General features: G+C 38.6%; 2 protein-coding genes and 1 long non-coding RNA gene across 27 annotated transcripts; 2 read left to right on the top strand and 1 right to left on the bottom strand.

Annotated features, from left to right (window-relative positions):
* The first annotated feature begins 6,989 nt into the window (after positions 1-6,989).
* Positions 6,990-8,937, top strand: LOC133740316 (bidirectional sugar transporter NEC1-like). The gene is made up of 6 exons (XM_062168246.1): positions 6,990-7,282; positions 7,426-7,462; positions 7,564-7,774; positions 7,915-8,076; positions 8,170-8,289; positions 8,385-8,937. The coding sequence occupies exons 1-6, from the start codon at positions 7,234-7,236 to the stop codon at positions 8,685-8,687; spliced, it is 882 nt and encodes a 293-aa protein (XP_062024230.1). The 5' UTR covers positions 6,990-7,233; the 3' UTR covers positions 8,688-8,937.
* Positions 8,938-10,331: 1,394 nt separating this feature from the next.
* Positions 10,332-17,723, top strand: LOC133735550 (uncharacterized). Its single transcript, XR_009859112.1, has 2 exons — positions 10,332-11,475; positions 17,230-17,723. It is a non-coding gene; the product is annotated as an uncharacterized LOC133735550 (long non-coding RNA).
* On the bottom strand, positions 17,241-20,951 carry LOC133735548 (protein ALTERED PHOSPHATE STARVATION RESPONSE 1-like). Of its 25 annotated transcripts, none has more exons than XM_062162944.1 (6): positions 20,426-20,948; positions 19,005-19,043; positions 18,846-18,920; positions 18,674-18,708; positions 17,583-17,723; positions 17,345-17,484 (listed from the first exon to the last, which is right to left on the bottom strand). In XM_062162944.1, the coding sequence occupies exons 1-6, from the start codon at positions 20,678-20,680 to the stop codon at positions 17,412-17,414; spliced, it is 618 nt and encodes a 205-aa protein (XP_062018928.1). In that variant the 5' UTR covers positions 20,681-20,948; the 3' UTR covers positions 17,345-17,411. The 25 variants fall into 25 exon arrangements, 10 of the variants coding, with proteins under 10 accessions (XP_062018928.1, XP_062018929.1, XP_062018936.1 ...); XM_062162945.1 differs by having other exon boundaries at positions 17,583-17,720; XM_062162952.1 differs by lacking the exon at positions 20,426-20,948 and adding an exon at positions 19,142-19,277.
* Positions 20,952-25,046: the final 4,095 nt, after the last annotated feature.

The following is a 25,046-nucleotide window of genomic DNA, read 5'->3' as shown; positions in this document are numbered from 1 at the left end:
ACCCTATATTTTCACCGATTTTGGAACTTGCAAAGTCGTTCGAGAAATTTCACAGAAATGTAACCAAAATGAAACTTCAAATTACTTTAAACGTAAGATTTTGTAATAGGTTCTTCAGAAAACATGAAAAAACTAGAAAACGGAGTCGGAAATTGAGTTTTTACCTGTTTCGATATCTTCGAAGCCGAAGAAGGGAAAAAAATTGCCGGACCTTGAAGCGTCGTCGCCGTAGAACGGTCAGAATCCAGGTGAGAGAGAGAGAGAGAGGGAGAGATAGTGAAAGAGGGAGTGAGGCAGAGAGAGAAAACGAATCGGTTACGGAGGGAGGAAGAGATTTGACCCAGATTGACGCTTGATAGAGATGGGTAACTGACGAGTCGTGCGGTTTTAGTGTAGTGGCACTACCGTAATAACAATTTTATCCGGAGCCTAGATGAGGAAGGACACAGTAGAATTGGGTAAGTGGGCACAAACAGTTAAAGGTGGAGTGATTGGGCAAATATTGGGTTAAAAATGGGTAACTGGTCACAGCCCCTTAATCTAATGGTCCAAAATATTCAAAAAAAATAGTTGTATAGAAAACAGCCCAGTACCTTAGAATTTTTGTAATATCTACGTTGTTGGACAACTATGTTTGTGTGTTTACTTTAGACAGCTATATATATTCCAACAGAGAAAGAAAAAAAAAAAAAAAAAAAAAAAAAAGCAAAGCCTTAGGGTTTTGAGCGAAGAGCGGCGACGGAAATTTTTCCCGATTGCCTTATGGTTTCTGGTACCTACGAGGCTTCATCGAGGGTCGTGGAGCTCTAGGAGCCAAGGCTCAGCACTGCGTAGTGGTGAAGAAGGTTGGGACGTCTTCTGGCTTGGTTTTGATCTCTAGTCTACAGAGCACGGATCGAGGTCGAAGCGAATGTCGGGGTTAGGTTGTAGATTGAGGTCAAGGGAAAATCAGTTGCGGAGTGCTTCGATATGTGTTTCTTGCTAGCAAGGCATGATCGATAAGTCTTCGGATTTTCTACAGGATTCGACTGGGCTTGGTGGTTATTGATCGACATCTGATGTTAGGGTGGAATGGTCGGCCGCTAGAGGGCATGGTGGCAGCAGAGGTAGCCTGGCAGCAACCAGTTTTCTGCCTCTTTTGCTCGGATTTGGGCTTGGGTCTTTGGGCCTGGGCTCAAACTTGGACTGAGGGGCTCAAATTTGTGGGCCTTCAAGGAAAGCAAGAAAAGCGACATGTTGCCAAGGTTGTTAGCTGCCAAGCCGGTTCCAATCCTAAGAGGAAGGAGCCAAGGTTTTTATGCTATTAGACTTTTGCATGCAAGTCTTTTTTAAGCAGGAGTAACTTTTATATGCTTTTCTGAGATATTTCTAGTTGTTAATAGCACTACAACTGCGTGCTGGCAGATTAGGTTAGCAGATACGAAGTTTTTAATAAATTCAAAAATAAATTGGTCGGGCAAGAAAGTTCCCGACACCGACTAGTGTCTATGAAATTTGTAATTAGCGGTCTTGACTTCCGACTAGACTTAAACATGATATGAAGTTGACATCCGACACGTGATAAACACATTACATTAACAAATATATGATTCATTAATGTAAGTATAATTCATTTATGGGGAAATGCTCATTTACCCAATTTTAGCTTAAAATATGCCCACTTGCTCCACTAACTGTTTTTTAACTCCGTTTACCCAAAACACTCTAAGGGATTATTTCCCTAATACCCAATTAATTCTTTGTTATTAATTTTTGGGACTTTTTTGCCCTCTCCTTCAATCTCTCTCATCTCAGTTTCTCTCTCTCTCTCTCTCTCTCCCCCTCACTGATTTCTCTCTCCTCCCCCCTCACCGATTTCTCTCTCTCTCTCTCTCTCCAGACGACGTCAGATCTCTCTCTCCCTCCCTCCATCCCTCCAGCAGGTCGCCCACGACGCCGGCTCTCGCCATCGCCGTGCCGAAACTCATCGTCGTGCTCTCCGCGGCCAGGCTCGACGCCAAGCCGACGGTCCTCGTCGCTGAGAAGCTTGGCGAGGCCGGGTTTGACTTTCTGAAGGAATTGACGACCGCTAGTAGAATCGGGTACGTCTTCGATTTGCTTATGTCTCTCTCGCCAGTGACTGATCATCACGGAAATCGCAACTTGATTGTATCTCCGATCCCGGGTTGCAAACGGAGTCGTTGCAATCGGAGTCAAATCAGTGTGAAGGCAAATGGTCAACCAGAATTGTTGCAAAATGACTGGAATTGTGGGCAAAATCGTCAACTGGAGTCGAGATTATTGGGGGGCAATAATGTGTCTTAATTGTTGTAAAGTCTCTATAATTGTGTTCAGTGATATTTTCCTTTGTGTTTAAAGACTGCTTCTAATGTGTTTTGGTATTTCTGATATATTATTTGGGGGCAATAATATGTTTATTGCGGGGAAATAATATATTTGTTTTGTTATTTTTTGGAGGAATATGGGTGATCCTTTTGTTGTTAGGTGCATTTATTCTTGTTAAGAGGCCACCCGGGAGGCCTAGGGTGAAGCGGTTCAAGTGAAGTGGAGAGTGTGAAAAAAAAGCCAATTTGTTGTGGTCTTAAATTCACCAAGTATTGAATTTGAATACCTGTACTTTTGTAAACTAATTTAAAACCAAACTGAGTTACTTCTGACCATCTATAAAAAAATTATTGGGGGGCAATAAACTTTTTATGACCCCCCAATAAACCTAATTATTTTGGTTAATGAATCTAGCAGCATTTTGTTGAAATAACCTGTAATAAATGAACCACAGTTAAGACATTATTGCAGGGCAATAATCTGTCTATTGCCTCCCAATAGACCACCCCAAAAATCACCAGTTTTTATCATTGACAGATTATTGTACTTTAATACACTCAAAACAACATAAGACTTATCAAAACTCTAATATCAGTGATTAATTAACCACAGTTAAGAAATTATTGGGGGGGGGGGGGGGGCAATAATCTGTCTATTGCCCCCCAATAGACCACAGTTTTGACGTCGTCCGAGACCTGCAAGCGAAGCCCAGACCCGATTCCGGCGTGGAGCTTCGGAGCTTCCCAGACATCTGACAAACAAAACCGGCGAAGCCCAGACCCGATTCAGGAGTGGAGCTTCGGAGCTTCCCGGACATCTGACGAACAAAACCGGTGAAGCCCAGACCCGATTCAGGCATGGAGAGCTTCCCGGACATCTGACGAACAAAACCGGCGAAGCCCAGAGGGGTTGGGATCGTGGAGTTGGATGGCGTCATCCTCTGGTGGTCCGACGGTGGGACAGAGCGGCGGCGGTGGAGGCCGACATCGACGGTGGAGTGGTGGGCGTGGTGGCTTAGAGAGAGAGAGAGAAAGAGAGCCTGAGACGAGGTTAGAGAAAGAGAGAGAGAGAAATCGATGAGGGGGAGGAGAGAGAGATATGAGTGTAATTTGTTAATTAAAATGAGGGCAATACTGTCAAACACCGTTAGATTGGGTAAATGGGGTTAAAAAACTCTTGGTGGAGTAAGTGGGCAATTTTTGGCCAAAAATTGGGTAAGTGATCACGGCCCCTTCATTTATATATAATTACAATGTTAGTTTTTTTCTTTTTTTGATTAATAAAGGAGCAGACCTCCATTTATTAGAAAGAGAGAATGTCAATACAATAGGGATGGGGGCAAAACAAAACCCCTCCAAATTACAATGTTAGTTTCATAATTGTAAAATTAGTGTGGGTAAAATCACGAAATTGTAAAATTAGTGTCTTAACATATCATAAATGTGTCAATATGTTAAGTTCTTAACGCCTACTCTTCCAATCCCAGTACTGATGCCCTTTATTGGAATCAAACCCTGTTGCCTAGCTACCTAATTTGATAGAGAAAATTCTTTGCTCTCCACAATGCTATCAAAGTCCAAATCCTTTATAACATTTACATACCATGATACCTACCAACCTCTTTCTATCATCTCTCCATATCTCTCAAACAATACCAAACTATTAATTCCTTTACTGTACATACCAAGAAGATATAAGTTACTTTCTCAGTACATTAGCAAAATTGGTGCAATCTTATGGTTCGTCTTCTGATTAAGAATTTAAGATAAGGTAAACTCATACTTGTTTCAATCAAACTAAGTAGTACACATGCTCCACTAATCATTGTCTCCAAAGTCGATGTATATCGATAGTCATCTACAAACTAAAACGATAGTATCCACAGTACATATAAAGTATGAATGCTATGAACTATAGATGGATGATCGATATATACAAATACAGATGATGCGATACGTTATTTCAGTAACAGTTCTACTGAACTTTGTATTCTAACAAGAAAAGATGACAAACAGAAAGAGATCTATATGCACTTTCAAACGTCTAGGATGCAATAAGTCCTTCCCCTTTTCCAGTCTAACGCATGCACTAGATTACAAAGATATACATATATATGCACATACAGGTATATACAGTTAGACTTTTATATCTTTTGGTCGCGCGATTATGCAGTGCAAGAAAAATTAATACTCCGAACTATTTGGCGCACTTTAGCTAGGTTTCTCTCTGAGGATGATGATCGATCCGTATATATTACGCCTCTGTCAAATCAAACGTAGTACCAAAAGGGGATTCCCGCTAGTCTACGTATTGATCGTACAATGAGTTGGTCTATTTTCTATGTACCATTGTGGGTACTACCACTATCTTCTTGTCTGTAAATGGCAGCGGAAGGGTATGTAGTGACCTATTCTGGCTTTTGATGAATATATATTCGCCTACTGGCTCCATTATAAAAAAAAAAATCTGTTTTGGTTGATCTAAAAGAAACAGTAATTATTTAGGCTTCTTTATTAATGAACTATAAACCGTAGGAAGAAAGTCCGTAACTGAATGAATTGAATAGACCTCAGAAAAAGAAGAATGAAATGAGCTTTAAAGACCTAGCCCATAACTGAAGAGGAAAGGAACCTAACCTAACAAAAGTACATATATAGTATAAATGATTGCATGGCGTTTTAAGTAATCTCAAATGAAGAACATAAATAAATAAACTTGCAATTGGTCATACAAGGCATAGTTTTTTTTTTTTTTTGGTTTTTTTTGTTTATTTATTTATTACATCAACAACTAGTCATCAACTTATGACCTTCCATTTACATAGCATAATTGGTATTGATAATTGCTTCTGGCTTCTGCACTTGCCGTTTTAGTAGTATTCGTTATCTGGGAAGCACTGACATTTTAAGAAATAGTTTTGCAAAATTGGTTCTTTCAGCGATTAATTGGTATGGAAGTAAAGGAACAAACGATAACTAATTAAAAATTGAACGCGCTAATTAAGCTTGCAATTATCCGGACGCAGCTATTCCAATTAAAATATGGCAAATATTTACCTAATTAAGGTTGCCATTTCTTACTAAGAAACGAAAGAAGCTAGTTAATTCTAGAATTTTCAAAGACTATATTGTGGCCAATTCATTCTACACTTGTGTAGTTATTATCCCCAATCAAGTTATATAGCAGCTGGCCGGCATCTATACCTAAATAACGAAAAATGAAGATGATCGATAATGATAATGACCTTCTCTCTCTCTCTCTCTCTCTCTCTCTCTCTCTCTTTATAATAAATTTGACAATCTTAATGCATCCAAACATCGGTTCATAATGTGATATAGCTTATAGTTTCGTCTCCTCTTTTTTCTTTCGGTGGAACTAGGGGTAAACATTTTCACACTGGAAATTGGCAATTGCCTAAACTGGATCAAACCACACCATTGGTTTTCAATTTGGCGTTAAACAAAGTACATTGATATCGTCGGATCTGGGAGGTGGAAATGACATATGACTGGTGTCAGTTAGATTTTTTAAATGGGTGATACCTAGCTGCCAATTCCGAACAATGAACTGAACTGACTACACAGACTTCACCCCTGGGTGTAATAGATTTCAAGGTTCAAATCTTTCCTTTGATTTAAGTTGGCACATATTTAATATTACAAGTAACTTTTCTAAATCTCTCAAATTTGAAATTTCTATTATCACATATTTTATTTAAAACGTGACAGTACTTAGATAAAAATATTTTATTTAAAACGTGACAGTACTTAGATAAAATAATGCACTAACTTAAGTAACGTATTAGATTAAGATAATGATGATGACTACTCTAACTTGAACAACAAAAGTTGGTAAATTGTTGTGTCAATCCCCACATGATGTGCTTGAAAAGTAGCTTGTTGTGTCAATCCAACCGAATTTAATCGCGCCATAATGCTAAGTTCTAAGCAAATTTAGGGCAAATATGATTTAAACTTTTTAAGTGTGAATTGCCACTTGGGTAAATACATTATGTCACGCTGAGTAGGAAGCATACAAACTGTTTTGGTGAGCTGATCAAAAAGACCTCTGATCTGGTTCATGTAAAGACGATAGTCCAGTTGTGCCAATTGGTAAAGCAAAAGCAATATGATCGCAACATTGTACAAAACGCATAAGTACAAAACAACAATACAATGTATATAAGAAACCGTTTTGTACACATTAAACGTAACGGCTACTTGAGCCAGTTAAAGCTTATCTCAGAAATGCATTCTTCGCTTGGTTTGTATTGCTCAAATTCTAGCTATGTCACTTGCTTCACGTAATCTATATAATGGCTCATGTTTCTACCCATTTCAGTTGACTCACCAACCCAATTTACCAAAAATGCTTTCACCAGATTCCTCCGGTCTGACCCGAAGACACGCTTAGTCAGGGCTAGGGTTTAGAGTTCAGGGTTTATCGGTTTAGTAGGGTTGTTCAATCAGCCAGTTGTAGGCTGTACCAGAGATATGCATTACTTGTCTTGGTTTTGTTGCTCAAGTTCTCAATCATTTGCTTCACTAGGCAACCTAATATTTCTAACTCACCAAATGTAATCGTGTGTTTTAACCCGAACCCGATTATACATAGAAGCTATAGGAAAAGAAAGCTCTTAGTCATAATTAGTGGAAGATCAGCTTATTCACAGCTAGCTCAATTAATTGTTGCCCACGAAACACCCATTTCACACATACAGTTAATTCTTTCTCAGAGACCCATTTCTTTCTTGTTTTTTTTCTCCCCTCTTTTCCCTTTTCTAGCCGTATATATATGAGCAGAATGCAGGAAATGAAGACAAGCTCTCTGAGTTTTTGAAGTGTGCCCTCAAAAGCCCCTCAAATTCTCAGTAGTTAAAGAGCTTCACTAATTCATTTCAGGCCAACAATGGTAGCCCCTGATCCTCATACCCTGGCCTCTGTTTTTGGCATGCTAGGTACTGCCTTAGCATAACTTAAGCTTCCCCTAGATAGCTTATACGTAATTCAATTCTCTCTTTAATTTATTAATGTCCCTCTGTTTTTCTCTTCTCTAACCTCTCTCTGTTTTCCTCTGTTTCTCTATTTTTTTTCCCTACAGGTACCCTCGTCTCCTTCCTCGTCTTGCTAGCCCCACTGTAATCTCTCTCTCTCTCTGGCTCTCACTTATTCATGCATGTATCATCTTTTATCAACTTTGTTCATCCTAATTTTCGCTTTTTGTTCGTGTGTTTCGCAGACCGACATTTTATAGGATTTACAAGAGAAAATCAGCAGACGGGTTCCAATCTTTACCATATTCAGTGGCTTTGTTTAGTGCCATGTTAATGTTCTACTATGCTTACATCAAAGAAAATGCTTATTTGCTGTTGGGAATCAATTCCTTTGGCTCCATCATAGAAACTATATACCTTATAGTTTACATGATTTACGCACCATCAAATTCCAGGGTACTTAGTTATAACCCACTCTTATCTAGATTATATCTTCTCTCTGCTTACGTGAATATTGTACTTGGTTTTAATTTTTTTGAAGGGGAGCCAGCATTGTACTTGGTTTTAATTCATAAACTGTTTCTGGGTTTCTACAGATTTTCACGGCAAAGCTGCTAGTCCTGTTTAACTTTTTGGCTTATGGGGTGATCGTGGGAGTTACATACCAAATCCCAAATCCTCTTCTGCGGCTTAAAGTCATTGGATGGATAAATGTCGTCTTCTCTGTCTGTGTATTTGCTGCCCCTCTAAGTATTCTGGTATATAATCAAACCCCTTTTAATTATATAACTACCAAATTATATTTACCTATTCCACCTAATTGTGATTTATAATTCCTTTCATTTTCTCAGAGACTGGTTATTAGAACAAAGAGTGTGGAATACATGTCATTCCCTCTATCGTTCTGCTTAACCATTTGTGCTGTCATGTGGTTCTTCTATGGCCTTTTGATCAAGGATTTATTTGTAGCGGTACGATATTCCTTGATCCTAGAATATAAGCACTAGCATGCATGAAAATAACGTATTAAGTACTTAACTTACTTAAATCATTCATGTATTTGCAGGCGCCAAATATCTTAGGGTTTACATTTGGGATGGCTCAGATGATTTTGTTCCTGGTTTACAAGAACACTAAGAGACCCATCTTACCAGAATTCAAACTAAACGAGATGCCAAACAGAGTTGCTGCAGCAAATGATGAAATAATAGTAGCATGCGAAAGTACTACACAAACTGGGCTGAAAACAGGGGAAGGGGAGAATAAGACTAGTTGTGAAGCTGATGATGATCATGAGAATCAATCACAGACCACTGAGACCAGTACTGTTACTAATGATATTGAGACAAGTCCTGAATCAATTGTGTAACGGCGTGGCACAAACCCAGAAGGCAATTCCTTCTGCCGAGCCGAATGAACCGGTTCGGATTCTGCGATGAGCTGAATGGATCGACCGATGGAGATGAACGATTGAGCCACATGAGTACTCGTGAATACTCACTGCTGCCTAAAGGATGGAGCAGAGCTAGCACAGCTACTGTTCTTCCACCTAGCTAGGTCTAGTACACTGTTGATTTGGTTTTCTTTTTCTTTTTCTAGTGAATACCATTATTGGCCTATTCTTCCATGTGCATGGGGTTTCTCAACTAAAATTATTACAGACTGCAATTAGAAATAGAAAGGAGAAGATGTAGTCTAATTTTCCTCGTGACACAAACTAGTGCATGCAAACTCAGGTATTTCTGTATTAGCCGTTATAAATACGTATGCATATGAAACAGTAATGGGGCAATTGAATTGTATCCTAACAAAACTTTTTTTTGGGCAATTGTATCCTAACAAAAACTTAAGCTGGCAATGATCAAGTGGTCAACGCTAAAAGTCGTAATTAGACTTCTTTAACCAATCGGAAGTGGGCGGTGAACCTGTTCGTTCACCTCTCCCTAACTAACCACTCATATCGAAACACCTGTATTAAAAGGAAAAACAAAACTCAAAAAAGACAGTTTTGGCTTTTACCTTTCCAAACAGAGGAGTTTGGGATACTCTTGATTCTTAATTGTTATCCCTTCATGAATTTGAGAATGTTAGGTAGGGTTGTCAATGGGTCATGTCGAGTTGGGTTTGTGTCGGGTCAAGGTATTTATCGTGTCTCAAGATATAAATCTAAATCCAATCCATTTAATAATCGTGTCAAAAATTTAAACTCAAACACAACCTGTTTATTAAACGGGTTACCCGCTTAACCCATTTAATAAATAAGTCGTGCCTTGTTAGACAAAATTACTCATTTAAGCTTTAACAATGGGACTCATTCAACTAAAAAAATGCATAAATTAATTAAATTCACTAAAAACTCCACAAAACGAAGAATATGAATAATTATATATAATTCATAAATAATTAAATCCAATAATTAAAAAGCGAAATATTTCAAATTGTCTAATATTATGATCAAATACTCCGAACGTCCAAAATTTCAAGAAGGAACATAGCACGATTGTGCTTAGACGGGTTCACTTCGTGTTGACATGTTGACCCGTGACCGACCCATTTATTAAATGGGTCATGACGGATTGACCCACCGCCGACCCGCTTTTTAATCGTGCGGGTTTCGAGTCATGTTGGAATTGACAGCCCTAATCTTAGGTCATTGGTGTTGGCAAAGAAAAAAATCTGGAATTAATTGCACGGTATTTTTTTTTTGCTTTTTCAATTATTGATTGCTATTAATTCCAAATTAGAGAATTTGAGGATCAACGGGTTAAATAATTTGGTGTTGAGCCTACAATCGATTCATTGATGCAAGTGGCTAGGGTTGTCACTTGAGATTGATTATTCAGATTGCATCACTCTCAAATTCGTTGAGTTTTTTCTTTTTAGATTATGAATTGCTATTAACAATTCAAGTTGATGTTTTTTTTATTAATAATACACATGTGTCACAGTATGAGTGGATAGTTGAAGAAGTGTGAATGAGCAATTGAGCAGGTTCACCTGATGTCGAGTGAAATTAAAAAAGAAAAAACATGTCACGCGCTGAGTTTGAGAACCCACGAGCTCTGCTAGGGTTCGCTCAATTTGGGTTGTGGTTTGCAGGTGTCGTGAGGTGCCGGGGTTTTCTCCGCCCTCACTAGTCCTGTTATCAGAAGCAATCGACGCGGGCGTGATAGCTGCTGCGAGAGTTCGATTGGAGAAGATAGAGAACTTTGTTTCACTCGAATTCGATTATTTTGCAAAGGGGAAAACTTTGCCTTCAATGTTGTCGCTGGTGTTTCTTGCTTCGGAAAGGTTAAATCAAGATGACGACCATCGTTTGCTGCTGCACGAGAATGGGCACAATGGCACGGTTTGGATGAAGGAAGTTTTGTTTTCCCATAGGCCTGAAAATGGATCTGGTTGGAATTAAGGTCGATTGCTACTGCTTCTGGTCTCAGTCATATCGGACGGTACCAAGCGCCTACCACGTATATGATGACAACCCATTACACACTAAGCAAGATTCAAGGCAAGGTCAGAATTTTCGACTTGTTCTTCGCAGTATTGATCTATTAAAGATATTATTCTGGGGCCAGGTACGTTTCCTTACCAACTCTTTCTTTGTTGACCTTTCTTGACCTTTCAATTTGTATTATCATTACCAATCAGGTTTGTTCTCTGAGCTTTCTTATTTCAATTGGTTACAATTGTTGTTTTCTTTTATTAACAATTTAGTTGATCATTGTTGTTTTGAGGACTCAGATACTACTGTTATTGTGGGTGAGTTGTCCTACACCAAGGAGTCATGGGGTTTTGTTTTTGCAAGCTTCTATCAGGCCAAGACAAATTCTGGAAGTCCCTGCTAACAAAAAGAATGACTTAGCTGATTACTGTAGCAATGATTTTAGTATTTTGGACAAAAGTGATTTTGAGTTGATTCGCTTTTGTACTACTGCAACATGTGGAAATGCTATACTTAGTAATCCTAATTTTGGGTGTTTGTTGGTTTTGGTTTCTTAAATCATAAGGAACGGATTAAAGAAATGATAGTTAATATGCACTACAAAAAAAAGCCAAAGTTACATTTTAATTATTTCTCATGAATGTTATCAAAATGAATGAAGCTTATACAAAAATTTATTGCTGCCTCCTAGAACTATCTGACTATCATGGCAGTAGTAATAAAAGTTGACTGCACACACAGCCACAAGATACTCATATTTCACCCCCTCCGACGGTGATAACCATGGAAGTTTCCCCTTCCCTTTCCAAACCCCACTTGTTTTGACCAGATCTTGTTTTCCTCATGGCCCATCTTCATTCAAATTTGTCGTCTTCTTCAGCTATTTCCCCTTTAGATAACATCTGTCCAAATGACAAATCCCAATCGATCCAAAATTCCCAGTTTCCACCGAACTCTTGCCCTGCACCAACAGTCAAAATTCCAATTTCAAACCCACAAACCTCCCACACAAAAAAACACCCAACCATTTCTTCTTCAGAGGCTATTGGATTGAATTTTCCTCCTCTCAACAACGTCTCTTACTGTTCACGCGTTGTTGACGGTAAGCATGTATCAGGTATTTTTCTCAAGCCCTCTGTTTTCTCTACTGATAACAGTCATCCTTTGGTCCCCGACCAAGATTTGTGTAATCCTCCTCCTCCGACGAAGGTGGCTGGTTCGGCGGAGGATGGTGGTTTAGATCTGCATGTGGATTTGTGCAATTCCAAGGCTGATCACGTTGCTGGAAGCTCAATACCAGCTTCTCCTTCTGGCGTGTCTGTACCCATTGAGCCTGGGGCTATTAAGGGGACAACGTTTAGTAATATTGTTAGAGGCCCAATTTCGAATCATAGTAGTGCTATGCAACTCCACTATTGTAAGCCCAAGGTTGTGGGTTCTAGAAGAGTGGTGTCTCCTCCTATGGAGGCGGCTGTTGAGGGTGCCAAGGACTGGCAGTTTTGTCTTGTGGGTTATTTTATTGAAAAGCGTCTCCCTTTCTCTACTGTCAGTAGCATTGCTCATAGGCTTTGGTCCAAATTTGGACTTGTTGAGGTGCTTGCAAATGATGGAGGATTTTATTTCTTCAAGTTCACTGATGTGAGTTCTTGTTTGGAGGTTTTAGAATCTGGTCCATGGCATATTTCTGGGAGGACTGTGATTTTGAAGAAATGGCGTCCTGGGATGATTTTGTGCAAGGATCGTCACTCCTCCGTTCCCGTTTGGATTAAATTCTTCAATATTCCTTTGGAATTTTGGAATGCTGAAGGGTTTAGCCATGTTGCTAGTGCCATTGGTAAGCCTCTTTATGTTGATTCTCTTACTGAGAGTAAGAAAAGAATTTCGTATGCTCGCATCTGTGTTGAGGTAAATGCTTCTGAAGAGTTGGTTGATACTTTTGACCTTGCTCTTAATCTTGGATGTGATGATGGTGATCCCGTAGTCGCTGAGATCAGAGTTGAGTACCAGTGGAGGCCTAAGATGTGCTTAAAGTGCAAGGTCTTTGGGCATGCAGAGGCCTCGTGTCCTCAAGCTCGATCGGTGGTGGTTGAGAAAATTCTGGTTTCTCAACCTGCTACCCACTCGAATAAGCCTATAAGCTCCAACAATAGGAGTAATATTTTTGTTGATCCTGCTCCGATTCTTAATATGATTGATTCTTGTGTGGCTAACATTGACCCTAGTGTGGTTGGGATTACTGACCAGGTTGATGCTTCCAATTCCAATCCTATTTTATCATGTCCTGTTCCTGATGATCAAATTGATAAGGGAAGTTTCACTGTTCCTAAGCGTACTGCCACCACCTCTGTTCAACGTACTCCTGCCCCATCCATTGGTGGTGTTGGCACCAGCAATGCCTTTGCCTCTCTTGACTTGGAGGATGATGTTCTTTTGATGGACTTAGTTAATACGGCTTCACCTGATACTTCACAGTGGCCTCTGAAAATTAAAGGGAAGAATGTTGATATGCTCCCTGATAAGATGTTCCTTACTAAGGAAAAGGTTAAACGCAAGGGTCGTGGAAAGGGTAATGCATCTACCCGGGTACAGACCTCCTCTAGCTCTCATGATTAATCTTGCTTGTTGGAATGTTAGGGGCCTTAATGGTTACTCTAAGCAGTTGGGTGTGAAAAATTTTATTGCTTCTCATAAGTTGTGTCTTATTGGTTTAGTTGAAACTAGAGTCCAAGCTTCAAACTTTGACTCAATTGCTCGGTCTGTGTTTGGTAATTGGGATTTCTCTCACAACTATTTTAGCCATCATCTTGGAAGAATATGGGTGGGTTGGAATCCTTTGTTCATTAAAGTGACAGTGATTGATGAAACAGACCAAGTGGTTCATTGCAGAGTCCTTATTCTGGACAGTAATGAGGATTTTCTTGTCTCCTTTATCTATGGAGCCAATGATGATAACGATCGCACTAACTTGTGGAATAATTTATCCTCTTTTGCTAATAGCCATGGGAATGTTCCTTGGCTTGTTTTGGGAGATTTTAATGTTGTTAGATTCACTACTGAAATAAATGGTGGTAATGAGGCCCGGTCGAATGCTATGGATGAGTTTGCTTATTGCATCCATGATACTGAACTTGAGGACTTAAATTATGCTGGTTGCAAGCTTACTTGGTGCAACAATCAATACGATGGTACTCTTATTCACAGGAAGCTGGATAGAGTTATGGGAAATAATGCTTGGCTGTCCAAGTTCTTTAACTGCTTGGTAAAGTTTCTACCTCCTGGTATTTCTGATCATTGTCCTGCTCTTGTTTCTCTTGGTACTCCAGTCCAGGGTAGGAAGTCCCCGTTCAAGTTTTTCAATTTTCTCGCTGAGAGGGAAGAATTCTTACCTATTGTTATGGAAGCTTGGAACACTGTTATTGTTGGGTCCTTCCAATACCAAGTTGCTAAGAAGCTCAAAATTATCAAAGCTGAGTTTAAAAAGCTTAATCGTGTTAAAATTCAAGATGTTTCTGTTAATGTAATTACTGCTAAGGATGCTCTTGATGCCTGCCAACAGAACTTGTATTCCAATCCTATGGATCCCGCTCTCAGATCTCTAGAGTGTGACTTGCTACAGGCTTACTCTAATGCTCTTATCTGTGAGGAAAGTTTCTTTAGACAAAAGTCCAGGGTGCAGTGGCTTTCCTCTGGTGACAGTTGTACTTCTTTTTTCTTTAAAGTGGTGAATAAGAGACGTTATAGGAACCGTATCAACTCCATTTGTCGTGGGGATGGGTCTGTTGCTATTACTGATGAGGATATTAAGTTAGAAGCTGTTGGATTTTTCCGATCTTTATTTGGTGGGTCTAGTTCCTCTCCTAGGCCAACCTTTGATGATCTTCAAAATATTATTCATAATCCTCTCTCTACTGAGCAATCCTCTGCTCTTGGTTGTGATTTTTCTGATGTTGAGATTAAAGAGATTTGCTTTGCTCTACCTTCTAATAAAGCTCCTGGTCCTGATGGTTTTAATGCTTTCTTTTTTAAGAAGACTTGGCATATTATTGGCTGTGATATTATTAAAGCTGTCCAGGAGTTTCTGTCTACTCACAAGCTTCTCCGGGAGTTCAATGCTACCATTATTACTTTGGTTCCTAAAGTCTGCAATCCTTCTTCCATGAGTGATTATAGGCCCATCTCTTGCTGCAATACCATTTATAAGATTATTTCTAAATTGTTGGCTAATCGGGTGAAGTCTTGCTTATCTTCTATTATTAATCAATCTCAATCAGCTTTTATTGCTGGAAGGAGAATTGGAGATAATATTTTATTGATGCAGGAGTTGCTTAAGAACTATCATAGGAACTCGGGTCCTCCCAGGTGTGCCATCAAAGTAGACATTTTGAAAGCTTATGACACAGTTGATTGGGATTTCATTCTTCATGCTCTTAGTGCTTTCAACTTCCCAGCTTCTTTGGTTAGTTGGATAAGATGCTGCATCACGAGCCCAATGTTCTCTGTATCCATTAATGGTGAGCTTGCTGGTTTCTTTCCTAGTAATCGTGGTTTGAGACAAGGAGACCCGCTCTCTCCATACCTTTTCGTTATTGCTATGGAGGTTCTTTCTCGTCTCTTACATCACAAAATTGAAGCTCATCCTGCTTTTAGGTACCACTGGAGATGTGAATCAACCAAGCTTTCTCATTTAGCCTTTGCTGATGACCTCTTTTTATTTTGTGGTGGTGATTTTCAGTCTGCTCGGGTGTTAAAAGAGAGTTTAAATTCTTTCTATGGTTTCTCGGGATTAACTGCTAATGCAAATAAGAGCAATATTTACCTCTCTGGTGTTCACTCTGATGAAGCTTCCCTAATTAGAAACTGTTTTGGCTTTCCAATGGGTACCACTCCTTTCAAGTATCTCGGTATTCCTCTCATCACCACTAAACTTTGCTTAAGTGATTGTTCACCATTAGTGGAGCGTGTGGTTTCAAGGATCCAAAGTTGGGAGAATAAGCTCCTCTCTTATGCTGGTCGTCTCCAACTTGTAAAGTCTGTTCTTTGTAGTTTGCAAGTGTTTTGGGCTTCTCATCTTTTTTTGCCTAAAACGATTCTTAATTCTATTGAGCAGAAACTAAGATGCTTTTTGTGGTCTGGTAGTAGTGTCGGCCATTATTCTTCTAAAGTGGCTTGGGAGGTTGTTTGTACTCCTACAAGTGAGGGAGGCCTGGGAATCAAATGTCTTCACATTTGGAACATGGCTCTTATGGCTAGGCATATTTGGACTCTTCTTACTGATGATACTAGTCTTTGGGCTTCTTGGATCAAAGTTAATTTCTTGAGAGATAATAGCTTCTGGACTGTGTCGACCCCCCAAGTTTGTTCGTGGAATTGGAGGAAGTTGTTGAAGATTAGAGACCATATTCGTCCTCTTATTAAGCATAAGATTGGCGATGGCAAGTCTACTTATTTTTGGCATGATCATTGGCACTCTTTAGGCCCCTTGCTTCCCAGATTGGGGCCTGATGCTATTATTAACTCTGGTATTCCTTCCAATGCCTTGGTTAGCTCTTTTGTGATGGGTGTGTCTTGGTGCTGGCCTCTATTGAACAGTCCTGCCATTCTTGAAGTTGTCAACAATCTAGAAGACCTTTATCCCAATTCTAGCTGCAAGGACTCCATTATGTGGTTACCCTCTACAACTGGAAAATTCTCTACAGCTTCAGCGTTGGAGCACTTTCGGTATCATTATCCCTCTGTTGACTGGGAAAAGCTTATCTGGTTTAACAATAACATCCCTAGAGCTAGCTTTATCCTTTGGTTGGCTGTTCATGGTAAGCTTGCTACTCTTGATAGAGTCATTGTTTATTCTCCTCAAATCAACCCTCTCTGCCCTCTTTGTGGTTTGTTTCCTGAGAATATCAATCATCTTTTCTTTACCTGCTCTTTCTCTCAGTATATTTGGAAGAAAGTTCTTTGTTCTTGTGGGGTTCCTTGGCTGAACCCTCCATGGCCTTTATTTGTTGATTGGGCTTCTTCTCGGTGGGGCGGTAAATCTCTCTCTTCTACCATCAAGAAGCTTGGCCTTTCGGTTTCTGTTTACTTCATCTGGAAAGAGAGAAATAATCGCATCTTTAGGAGAGAAAGATGCGTTCCCTCTGTGGTTTTCAAGCATATTATCACCACGATTAGATGCAGGCTCATTTCCATCAAGTTTAAGTCTACAAGTACTAATAGAACCATTGCTGAAAAGTGGAACTTAGCTACTACTTAGCTTTTGTCCTTGCTTTGATTCCTTTTTTGGTTTGTTTTGCTTTCTTTTTGGATGGCTTGTTTCCCTTGCTTTTGTAAGTTTTTTGCCTCTGGCTTTGGTTGTACTGGGCTTTGCCCTCCCCTCTTTGGTTTAATATACTCGTTTATTTACCAAAAAAAAAAAAAAAAAAGACTATCATGGCAGTAGTCACTGCCCTATCTAGCAGTTTATCCATACAAGTTCACTGCCCTATCTAGCAGTTTATCCATACAAGTTCACTGCCCTATCACTGTACACTTTCTGGGAAGAAAAATATGATGCAAAGCAAGCATGCCAATTTTGAAGTTCGGCTTCAAGCTTGAAAGTAGCAAGCTGGTGCGAGTCATTGCAGACCATTCCAATGGTGGGGCGGTTAAGCGATCTCACTCTAGACATGATTTTGTTTTGAGTTTCATGCAATTCCAACAGGTGATTATCCGCCAATTTCTCATGAAGCTGCAATGTTGGAGATATGAAGGTTGCAACAAATTTCAAATATTGCCAATGCGTCTCACAGCTTCCCAACAAAACATAAATGACAGTAGCTGTCTTACCCCTTTAGCAGCTCGATAAGTTGTGGTTGCAGCTCTTCATCTCTCAGTCTTCTGATCCTTTGAGATATTGATTCAGCACTGCATATGGCAACCAAAATTCTGGCATACAAGTCCTTTACTTCAACTCCAACTTTGTCCCTACTTAACATGTTGAGAATTCAAGAATCATGAATTACAGATCCTCAGTAACCTAAATTATCTATATCACATAAGGATAAACAGCAGAGTACATACAAAGAACATAACAACTTGGGAACATGTTTCATAATGGCAGAAACGAGAGTTGGCTGCAGATAGATATTGTTATAGTACACAGAAGAAAGGAGTTTTGGCAGACAAGTTGCAAGCTTAAGAACACAGGTCTAAAATAAAGTGTGTGCATCAGTGTCATTAATAAGAACGACATGCCATTAATTGTCAGCAACACTACCCCAGACCCCCAGTCTCTTCTTGTAGTTCCCTAATAGCTGCTGATTTGGGTTCTTCACCATCTTCAATATCGCCCTGAGATTGAAGACCAAAAATTAATTACCAGAGTTTAGACAACTAAGCCTAACTCAAAGAATTCGACAAAACAACAGAACTGAGACATGCTCTCAAAGACTCAAACAAGGGCTATAATTGATTCCTCAAGGGCTTCTCCATTAGGTCAGCAAACTGATCATTGTTGAAGTGAAACCCGGCCTTTAAATAGTACTGCTCAGCAAACAATGGATTCTTATGTGCTATTCCAACAGTACCATTATATTTCTATACGAATAATCCACAAACTCAAATATAAGATAAACAAAACTGAGTTCATCTGTGAGCCAATAAATCAAAATTTAGTTCAGTTACACTTCTCTAAGTCTAAATGTTGCTCCAATAGTGAAGTATGAAGGCCAACATCGGCCAGATTGCTGAAAAACACAACAATTGCAGCTTGGGAAAATGTAGGGCTGGAAATTAAAAGCGAGAAACTAATTAAATTTCATAGACTTGGGAATTTGGAAAATAATAAATTTTAGCTACATTTCTGGGTTCTACATCAAAATCAAAAATTAAAAAAAAATAATAATAATAATAAAAATTCAGAAAAATGAAGAACTAACCTCGTGCCTTCTGTCCCTCTCTCAATAGCCTGGTACTGAGTAGAAATTTTTGATGGAGCATAAGTTATTGAAAAATCCTAGGGAGTGTGTTACCTATGTGTGCAAACCGTATATGTTCCAAAATAGAAACAAAAATTAGAACAAGATCACACATATAACAACAAAAAAGTACCTCTCTAACAAAATCTATTTTCAGTTGGTAGTTGGCAGCTTCTAAGAACACCTTCCCAGATAACTTCCTAGCTAACTAACACAAAATGAAAAATAGATAAAAGATATAAACAGAAATTAAAATCAAATAGAATTCATTAGTATGACTATTATTTCCTACCAATTGATATATCTCTGCCAGAGTAAGGATACCACCACCCTAACAAAAAGAAAGGATCAATTAAATTATAATAACAATGTAAGTTGCAGAGAACTGAAGGAATCAACCATAAACTTGTACTAAATAAGTTGCATTACCTTCAAAAACATTGATTTGCACAACTTCTCTAGGATTGTTTTTAAATAAGAAATTTAAGGCACAAATAACACTAACTGCTAAGATGATTGATTGCCAGCCTTTAGATGAAGCCATATTTAAATCTTGCCACGTACCCTACGATTCAGATCAAATACATATTTCAAAGAGCTATGTCCCAACAAGTACAACTCATGAAACTGAACTTATCAAACTCAGAACACAAGACCAGAAGCTATAAGATATTTACTCAAAGAACAAGTAGCATAATGAAAAGCTTGTCACAAATTCGCAATAGCAGGCATGTTCAAAAGAAAAATACTGTAGCAAGAAGGAACAGAGTTATGAAAGTGTTGTAATCTATTAATCTTTACAATCTATATTTGATTCAGATAAAAAAAAAAAAACTTCTAGTGGAACATTTGGTCATTTGCTAATGCTAAAATGAGTGTTGGTTCCTGACTTCCTGGTGTTCCTTATGATCATGCAAACTAATAAAGTAACCTCAGCCTCATGATTTCAAAATTCATCAATACCCAAACTAGCGTCAAATCCTTCATGGCACCTTTAAGGCTAAGGTCCATGAAGACATTGTCAAACTTAAAAGTAAAGGAAAAGACTTTCTACTAATGGAACATTTGAGCATTTGCTAATGAAGACACTAGTGTCGAATCCATACGATATCACAAGGTAAACCTCAACCTCATGATTTCAAAATCCATTAACCCCCAAAAACCAATGTAAACACACTACAAATTCAAGAAGAAACTACAATAAAAACACAAACTTGAAAAGCAGGATTTCAACATTTCAGTTCAATTTCTTAAACCTAAAACGATTATATTCTTCAAAGCATCAAATTTAGAATCTGGGTCACACCAAACATACTCCCATTTTACATCAGAAACCCCTAAATCAAAATCTGAGCACAACAGAGTGAAAAAAAGGGCGAAACAAATTGAGTAATTAGAAATTGGGACTTACAGCAATTGTAATCTGAGAAACTGAACCCGATCGGGAAATTGGGGTTTGGATTGTGAGAGATCCTAAGAGAAGGCGAGACTGAACCCGATATGGCTCTGAGAGAATATGGTTGGATCTGATAAGACTATACCACCCATTTTGGTTTGTGGGTTGGATTCGATAAGACTCTACCAGATCCGTAACTTGAAATGCAAAATTCACATTACTTCATAATTCCAAAGCCTAGAATCTGACAGATCTTCAATCAAAACACAAATTCCAATCAAATAACAAAGAGAAATAGCAAAAGCAAAGCGTACGACCTCGGAGAAGAGCAGGAGCATAACGATGGAGGAGGCGAGAGTGATGACGCCGCCGGAGAGGGTACGGCTGTAGAAATCTTCGTTGATTTTGGGGTACGCGACCAAATTCTGGAGCTTGTTCATCATATTCTCCATAGTTTTGTGCTCTCTGCTACCTAAGAATCGATCAGAGGGGGAGAGAGAGATCTGTAATGCTCTTCCTTGACACCTTTCTTCTCCTGAAGCGACTGAATTATTTTCTTTAGTTAAGGGCATATTTTAAGTTTATTAGCGACGACATTGGTCACCTGGTGGCCATTGATATCTAAATATGCGATGGAAATGTTATGCCGTCGCATCTCATTTCTATTGCTACCACCTGAACGATCGCCGTCGCTAATTACAGACTTTTCGCGACGGCAAATCTATGCCGTTGCAAAGTGGCGAAGCCGTTGCAATTCTTTTTTGTAGTGATGGCTAATGCTATTATGACCGATATGGAGGGCGGCACCTGCGGGGGTGTATTGTATATGGAATTAGTGGAACTTTTAAAGAAATTTATGGAATTTAAAAGTCTGGGGGTGTATTGTATATGGAATTAGTGGAACTTTTAAAGAAATCTATGGAATTTAAAAGTATGGGTGTATTCAATATAGACTTTTAACAGTCCATGAAAGTCTTGAGGTATTGAATTAGGATTTTTAAAGACTTCATGAATTCCACCAAAATCTAGGGGTATTCAATTAGGACTTTTAAAAATGAATAAAAGTACAGAGGTATTCAAAATATCATTCATACTTATGGAATTAGAAAATCATGGATAATCATGGACTTTGTAGTGTTAACTATACATACCAAACTCCAATAATTTTCCAGCCTCCAGACCAAAGATTTCAAAAAGTCTATCAAAGTTTCCTCTTCAAAAAAAAAAAAAAAAGTCTATCAAAGTTCTTCTCTCCACGCACGAAGAAGTTTGTCCTTCATCATCTCTCTTTCTTAATTTTTTGTCTTTTCTCTAATCTTTTATGAGGGTAAGGCTATGGTATGTTAATGTTTCTCATACATCAACTTTTTTTATTACTTTGAGGACTCATTTTACCACTTTAAGGACTCATTTTATCACTTGAGAACTCATGTGGTAACTAAGAAAATTTACCACTTTAAGGACTCATGTTACTACTTTGAGGACTAATATTACTATTTTGAGAACTCATTTTACCACTTTAAGGCAATTGTATGCATGTCATACGTTAACATATTGTAGAATTTCCCCTTTTATGATATCAACCTTTTTTGATACCCAACATGTTCATTGTAGTTGTTGAATGTGATTTTTGTTTTTTTTTTTGTTCAATTGTGGTACTTTGAACCCTAATAGCAATAAAAATGATTTATGAAACCCTAAAACTCAAATATTGTGGTCTAACCCTAAGACCTTGAACCATACTAAATTTTATCTTATTAATTAATTATTCTCATTAATTTGAATTTATATTATGGTTCAAAAAAAGGTTGAACAATTGAATTTCAATTGATTGATTATAGATCAAGACATTGACCAATATTGCTACAATATATGTTAATCGGCGAAAACAAAATTGATGAGAATAATTAACCATAAACATCAAGTGATCTATATTGTATATTTATGTTGTTGGGAGATTAGGAATAAGAACAAACTCGCTAGACAGACTAACAATCATTTATTTGAGTCAATTTCTATTAGAAGATACTGGAGCATTGAAGAGACAATAAGTTATTATTTTGTTTTGTGTTTGAGCTGCATTTGTTTTAATTTTTTTTGTTTTTTGTTTTTGTTTGTTTGTTTTTTTTTATTAATATTTTGTACATCTTAGGAAATCTGTAGAAGTCATTCATAATAAAGTATATAGATTTTCATGAATCAATAAAAGTCTGTTGCTAAAATCAATGGTTTTAAGAAATCCATAACAGTCTATCAACTTTTTAAAGAGTCTGTGGACTTTTCAAAAAGTCTGTCATTTAAAAAAAGTCTGCACAAATCCAAATACAATACACCCCCCTAAATATTACTCTTGAGTCATGAAGATACTCTCATGGAATAGCCGAGGGAGTGCCTGGGAGGGCATTGTGGCACAAACCCATTTCTATGTTACTTGTTTTGATGTTGATGTTCTTTGTATTCTGGACACAAGGGCTTCTTCTTCTTCCATTGTCAATAAACTTAAGAACCTTCCGTTTGATAGTTCTTATGATATTTCAGCCTTAGGGCAATGTGGTGGTTTGGTGATTCTTTGGAAATCAAATTTAGTTAAAGTCGATATGATTGAACCTCATGATCGATTTATCCATTGTCTTATTAAGGATTCGGTCACTTCTAAGTCTTAATTATTATACAACTTTTGTATGTCTATCCCCAAAAAGATAGACAAGCTGGGCTTGGAATGATCTTTCTCATTTACAACCCCCCAATAATGAAAGTTGGGTACTGATGGGAGACTTCAACATCATTACTAGCCTTGATGAAAAACTTGGTGGGAGCCAAGTAGTCACCAATTTTAGGCTCAATTTCTGTGATTTTTTAAACAATGAAAATCTTTTCTCCTTGAGAGCTTCTGGACTCCCTTATACTTGGACAAATAAACATGCATGAAGATTATTCCATTATTTTCGAGAGATTGGATAGGGCATGTGTTAACACAAGCCTTCTCAATGATTGTCCATATATTAAGTTGGAAAACCTTCCAATTATTGGGTCTGATCATGGACCTATTTGTCTAACGCTCAATAACGTGAAGAAAAAGAAAAACAGATCCTTTAAATTTGAGGCAATTTGGCTCTCACATAAGGAGTTTAAACCTTTGGTTGAAAATATTTGGAACCAAAAACTCAATACTAATCCTTTATTGAATTTTGTTACCATTGCAGGTCAATTCTCCAGCCTAGCTCAAAGATGGAACAAAAATGTCTATGGAAATCTCTTCAGGAAGCTGGAGGATCTAAACGAAAGGAGTAATCTTATTCAACAACAGTTAATGACTTCACCTATGTCTAATTACTTGCACGAGCAGGATCTTCAAGTCAGAGAAGAGCTTTTGAAACTTTATAAAGATGAGGAACTGTTTTGGGCTCAGAAGGCTAAAGCTAGCTGGCTCAAATTAGGAGACAGGAACACTAGATTCTTCCAAGCTCAAGCCAATATTAGGAAGAAATCTAACTTGATAACAGAATTCAAGATGGCTCTGGAAATTGGGCAACTACAGACCATGACATTGCTGATATTATAATCCACGATTTTAAAAAGAGATTCCATCTTGATAATGTCCCTAATAGGGAGTCCTTACATGATTTTATTGACATTATTGAGCCATGCATTAATCATTCTGACAATGAGCTTTTGAACAAACAGGTCACAGATGAGGAAATTCTAGAAGCTGTTAAAGCTATTGGACCACTTAAAGCACCTGGTCCAGATGGGTTGCATGCCTCCTTCTATCAATATTGTTGGAATGTAGTTAAGGATACAATCATCCCCATGATCAAAGGTGTAATACCCCGAAAAATCTAAATTATTTTTCCGAGGACATTTTAGAAATGATTTCGTGGTCATGGGAGAAAGTACGAAGCTTGGAGGAGTGGTGAAATTGGTTCGAACAATTTTTATTCGAAAACTGAACGTTTTAGGGGAGGTCAAAGGAGTTGACTTTTTATACGTTCATAATTGGGGAAAACGTCCTTCATGAAAGTTGTAGAGCTCGTCGATACGATCTCGTGCATATGTGGTATGCAAAAATCAGAGTTCGTATGAATTAGTTATGATTTTTTTGAAAAAGTTTCCAGTTTAGTATAAAGCTGCCATTTTTGGAAATTACCAAAAATAATTTCAGTTCCATTTCTGGAAACCGAACTCTCTCTCTCTTGCGCGCGTCCGAGCCCAGAAAAAAACAGAGCAAAGCTCTCCGGCCGAGTTCTCCCTCCTCCGGCCACCAATCGACACCAGAACACCTCCCTTGCCTTCGCCTCGACGCCGCCTACCTGCTAGACATGATCACTTCCACCGGAACGGCCTCAAATCCGGCAGATCGGAGCCGCAAACTTTGAAACAAAAATCGGTCAACGCCGGTTTTCTCCTAGCTCCGGCCACCAAAACTCACGATCCTTAGCTCCCTGAACTCGCCTCAACCTTCTGATCATCATCCCAGAAGGATCGCACCTGGAGTGACCGGATTCACGTTCGTCGGAGCTTGCCCCGATTTAGATCGAAAACCACCTTCAAATCCGGATATCTCGAGTTACAGACGACCAATTCTTGTGTTTCTTGGACTGGTGAACTCAGAGTGAGGAGCTGAACTACTTTCCAGAAGGAATCGAGGCCTGAAGTTGCAGTTTTTACGTCGAACTAGGAGCTCGCCGGTTTCTGGGTTTTTCCGGCCAACCCGACTGGTTTGAGGTAATTCCTATCCCTTCTGGTCATTTTCAGCTTACATGCTAGTTAGGAAAATCATTAGGCACGATGAGACGAAGAGGAGCAGCCCGGCCCCGACACCATTGGTGGTGGTCGGCGGCGGCTCTGCCACTAACTCCGGCGGCCCTTTCCGGCCACCTCCGGGGATCAAAAATATAGGTTCTGTGCATTTTTAGATTCTATATTTCAATACGATCA

The sequence above is a fragment of the Rosa rugosa genome, chromosome 3 (genome assembly GCF_958449725.1).
Source record: "Rosa rugosa chromosome 3, drRosRugo1.1, whole genome shotgun sequence".
Taxonomy (NCBI): domain Eukaryota; kingdom Viridiplantae; phylum Streptophyta; class Magnoliopsida; order Rosales; family Rosaceae; genus Rosa; species Rosa rugosa.
This window is presented reverse-complemented; position numbering and strand designations above follow the sequence as displayed.

Excerpts from the sequence above, each read along its gene's own strand:
- LOC133740316 (XM_062168246.1), top strand. The coding sequence starts at position 7,234 with ATGGTAGCCCCTGATCCTCATACCCTGGCCTCTGTTTTTGGCATGCTA. Across the intron at positions 8,077-8,169 it reads CTGCCCCTCTAAGTATTCTG|AGACTGGTTATTAGAACAAA; the intron begins GTATATAATCAA and ends TCATTTTCTCAG. Across the intron at positions 8,290-8,384 it reads TCAAGGATTTATTTGTAGCG|GCGCCAAATATCTTAGGGTT; the intron begins GTACGATATTCC and ends ATGTATTTGCAG.
- LOC133735548 (XM_062162944.1), bottom strand. The coding sequence starts at position 20,680 with ATGCCCTTAACTAAAGAAAATAATTCAGTCGCTTCAGGAGAAGAAAGG. Across the intron at positions 19,044-20,425 it reads TGCTCCTGCTCTTCTCCGAG|GGTGGTGGTATCCTTACTCT; the intron begins GTCGTACGCTTT and ends TCTTTTTGTTAG. Across the intron at positions 18,709-18,845 it reads AAATAGATTTTGTTAGAGAG|TACCAGGCTATTGAGAGAGG; the intron begins GTACTTTTTTGT and ends ATTTCTACTCAG.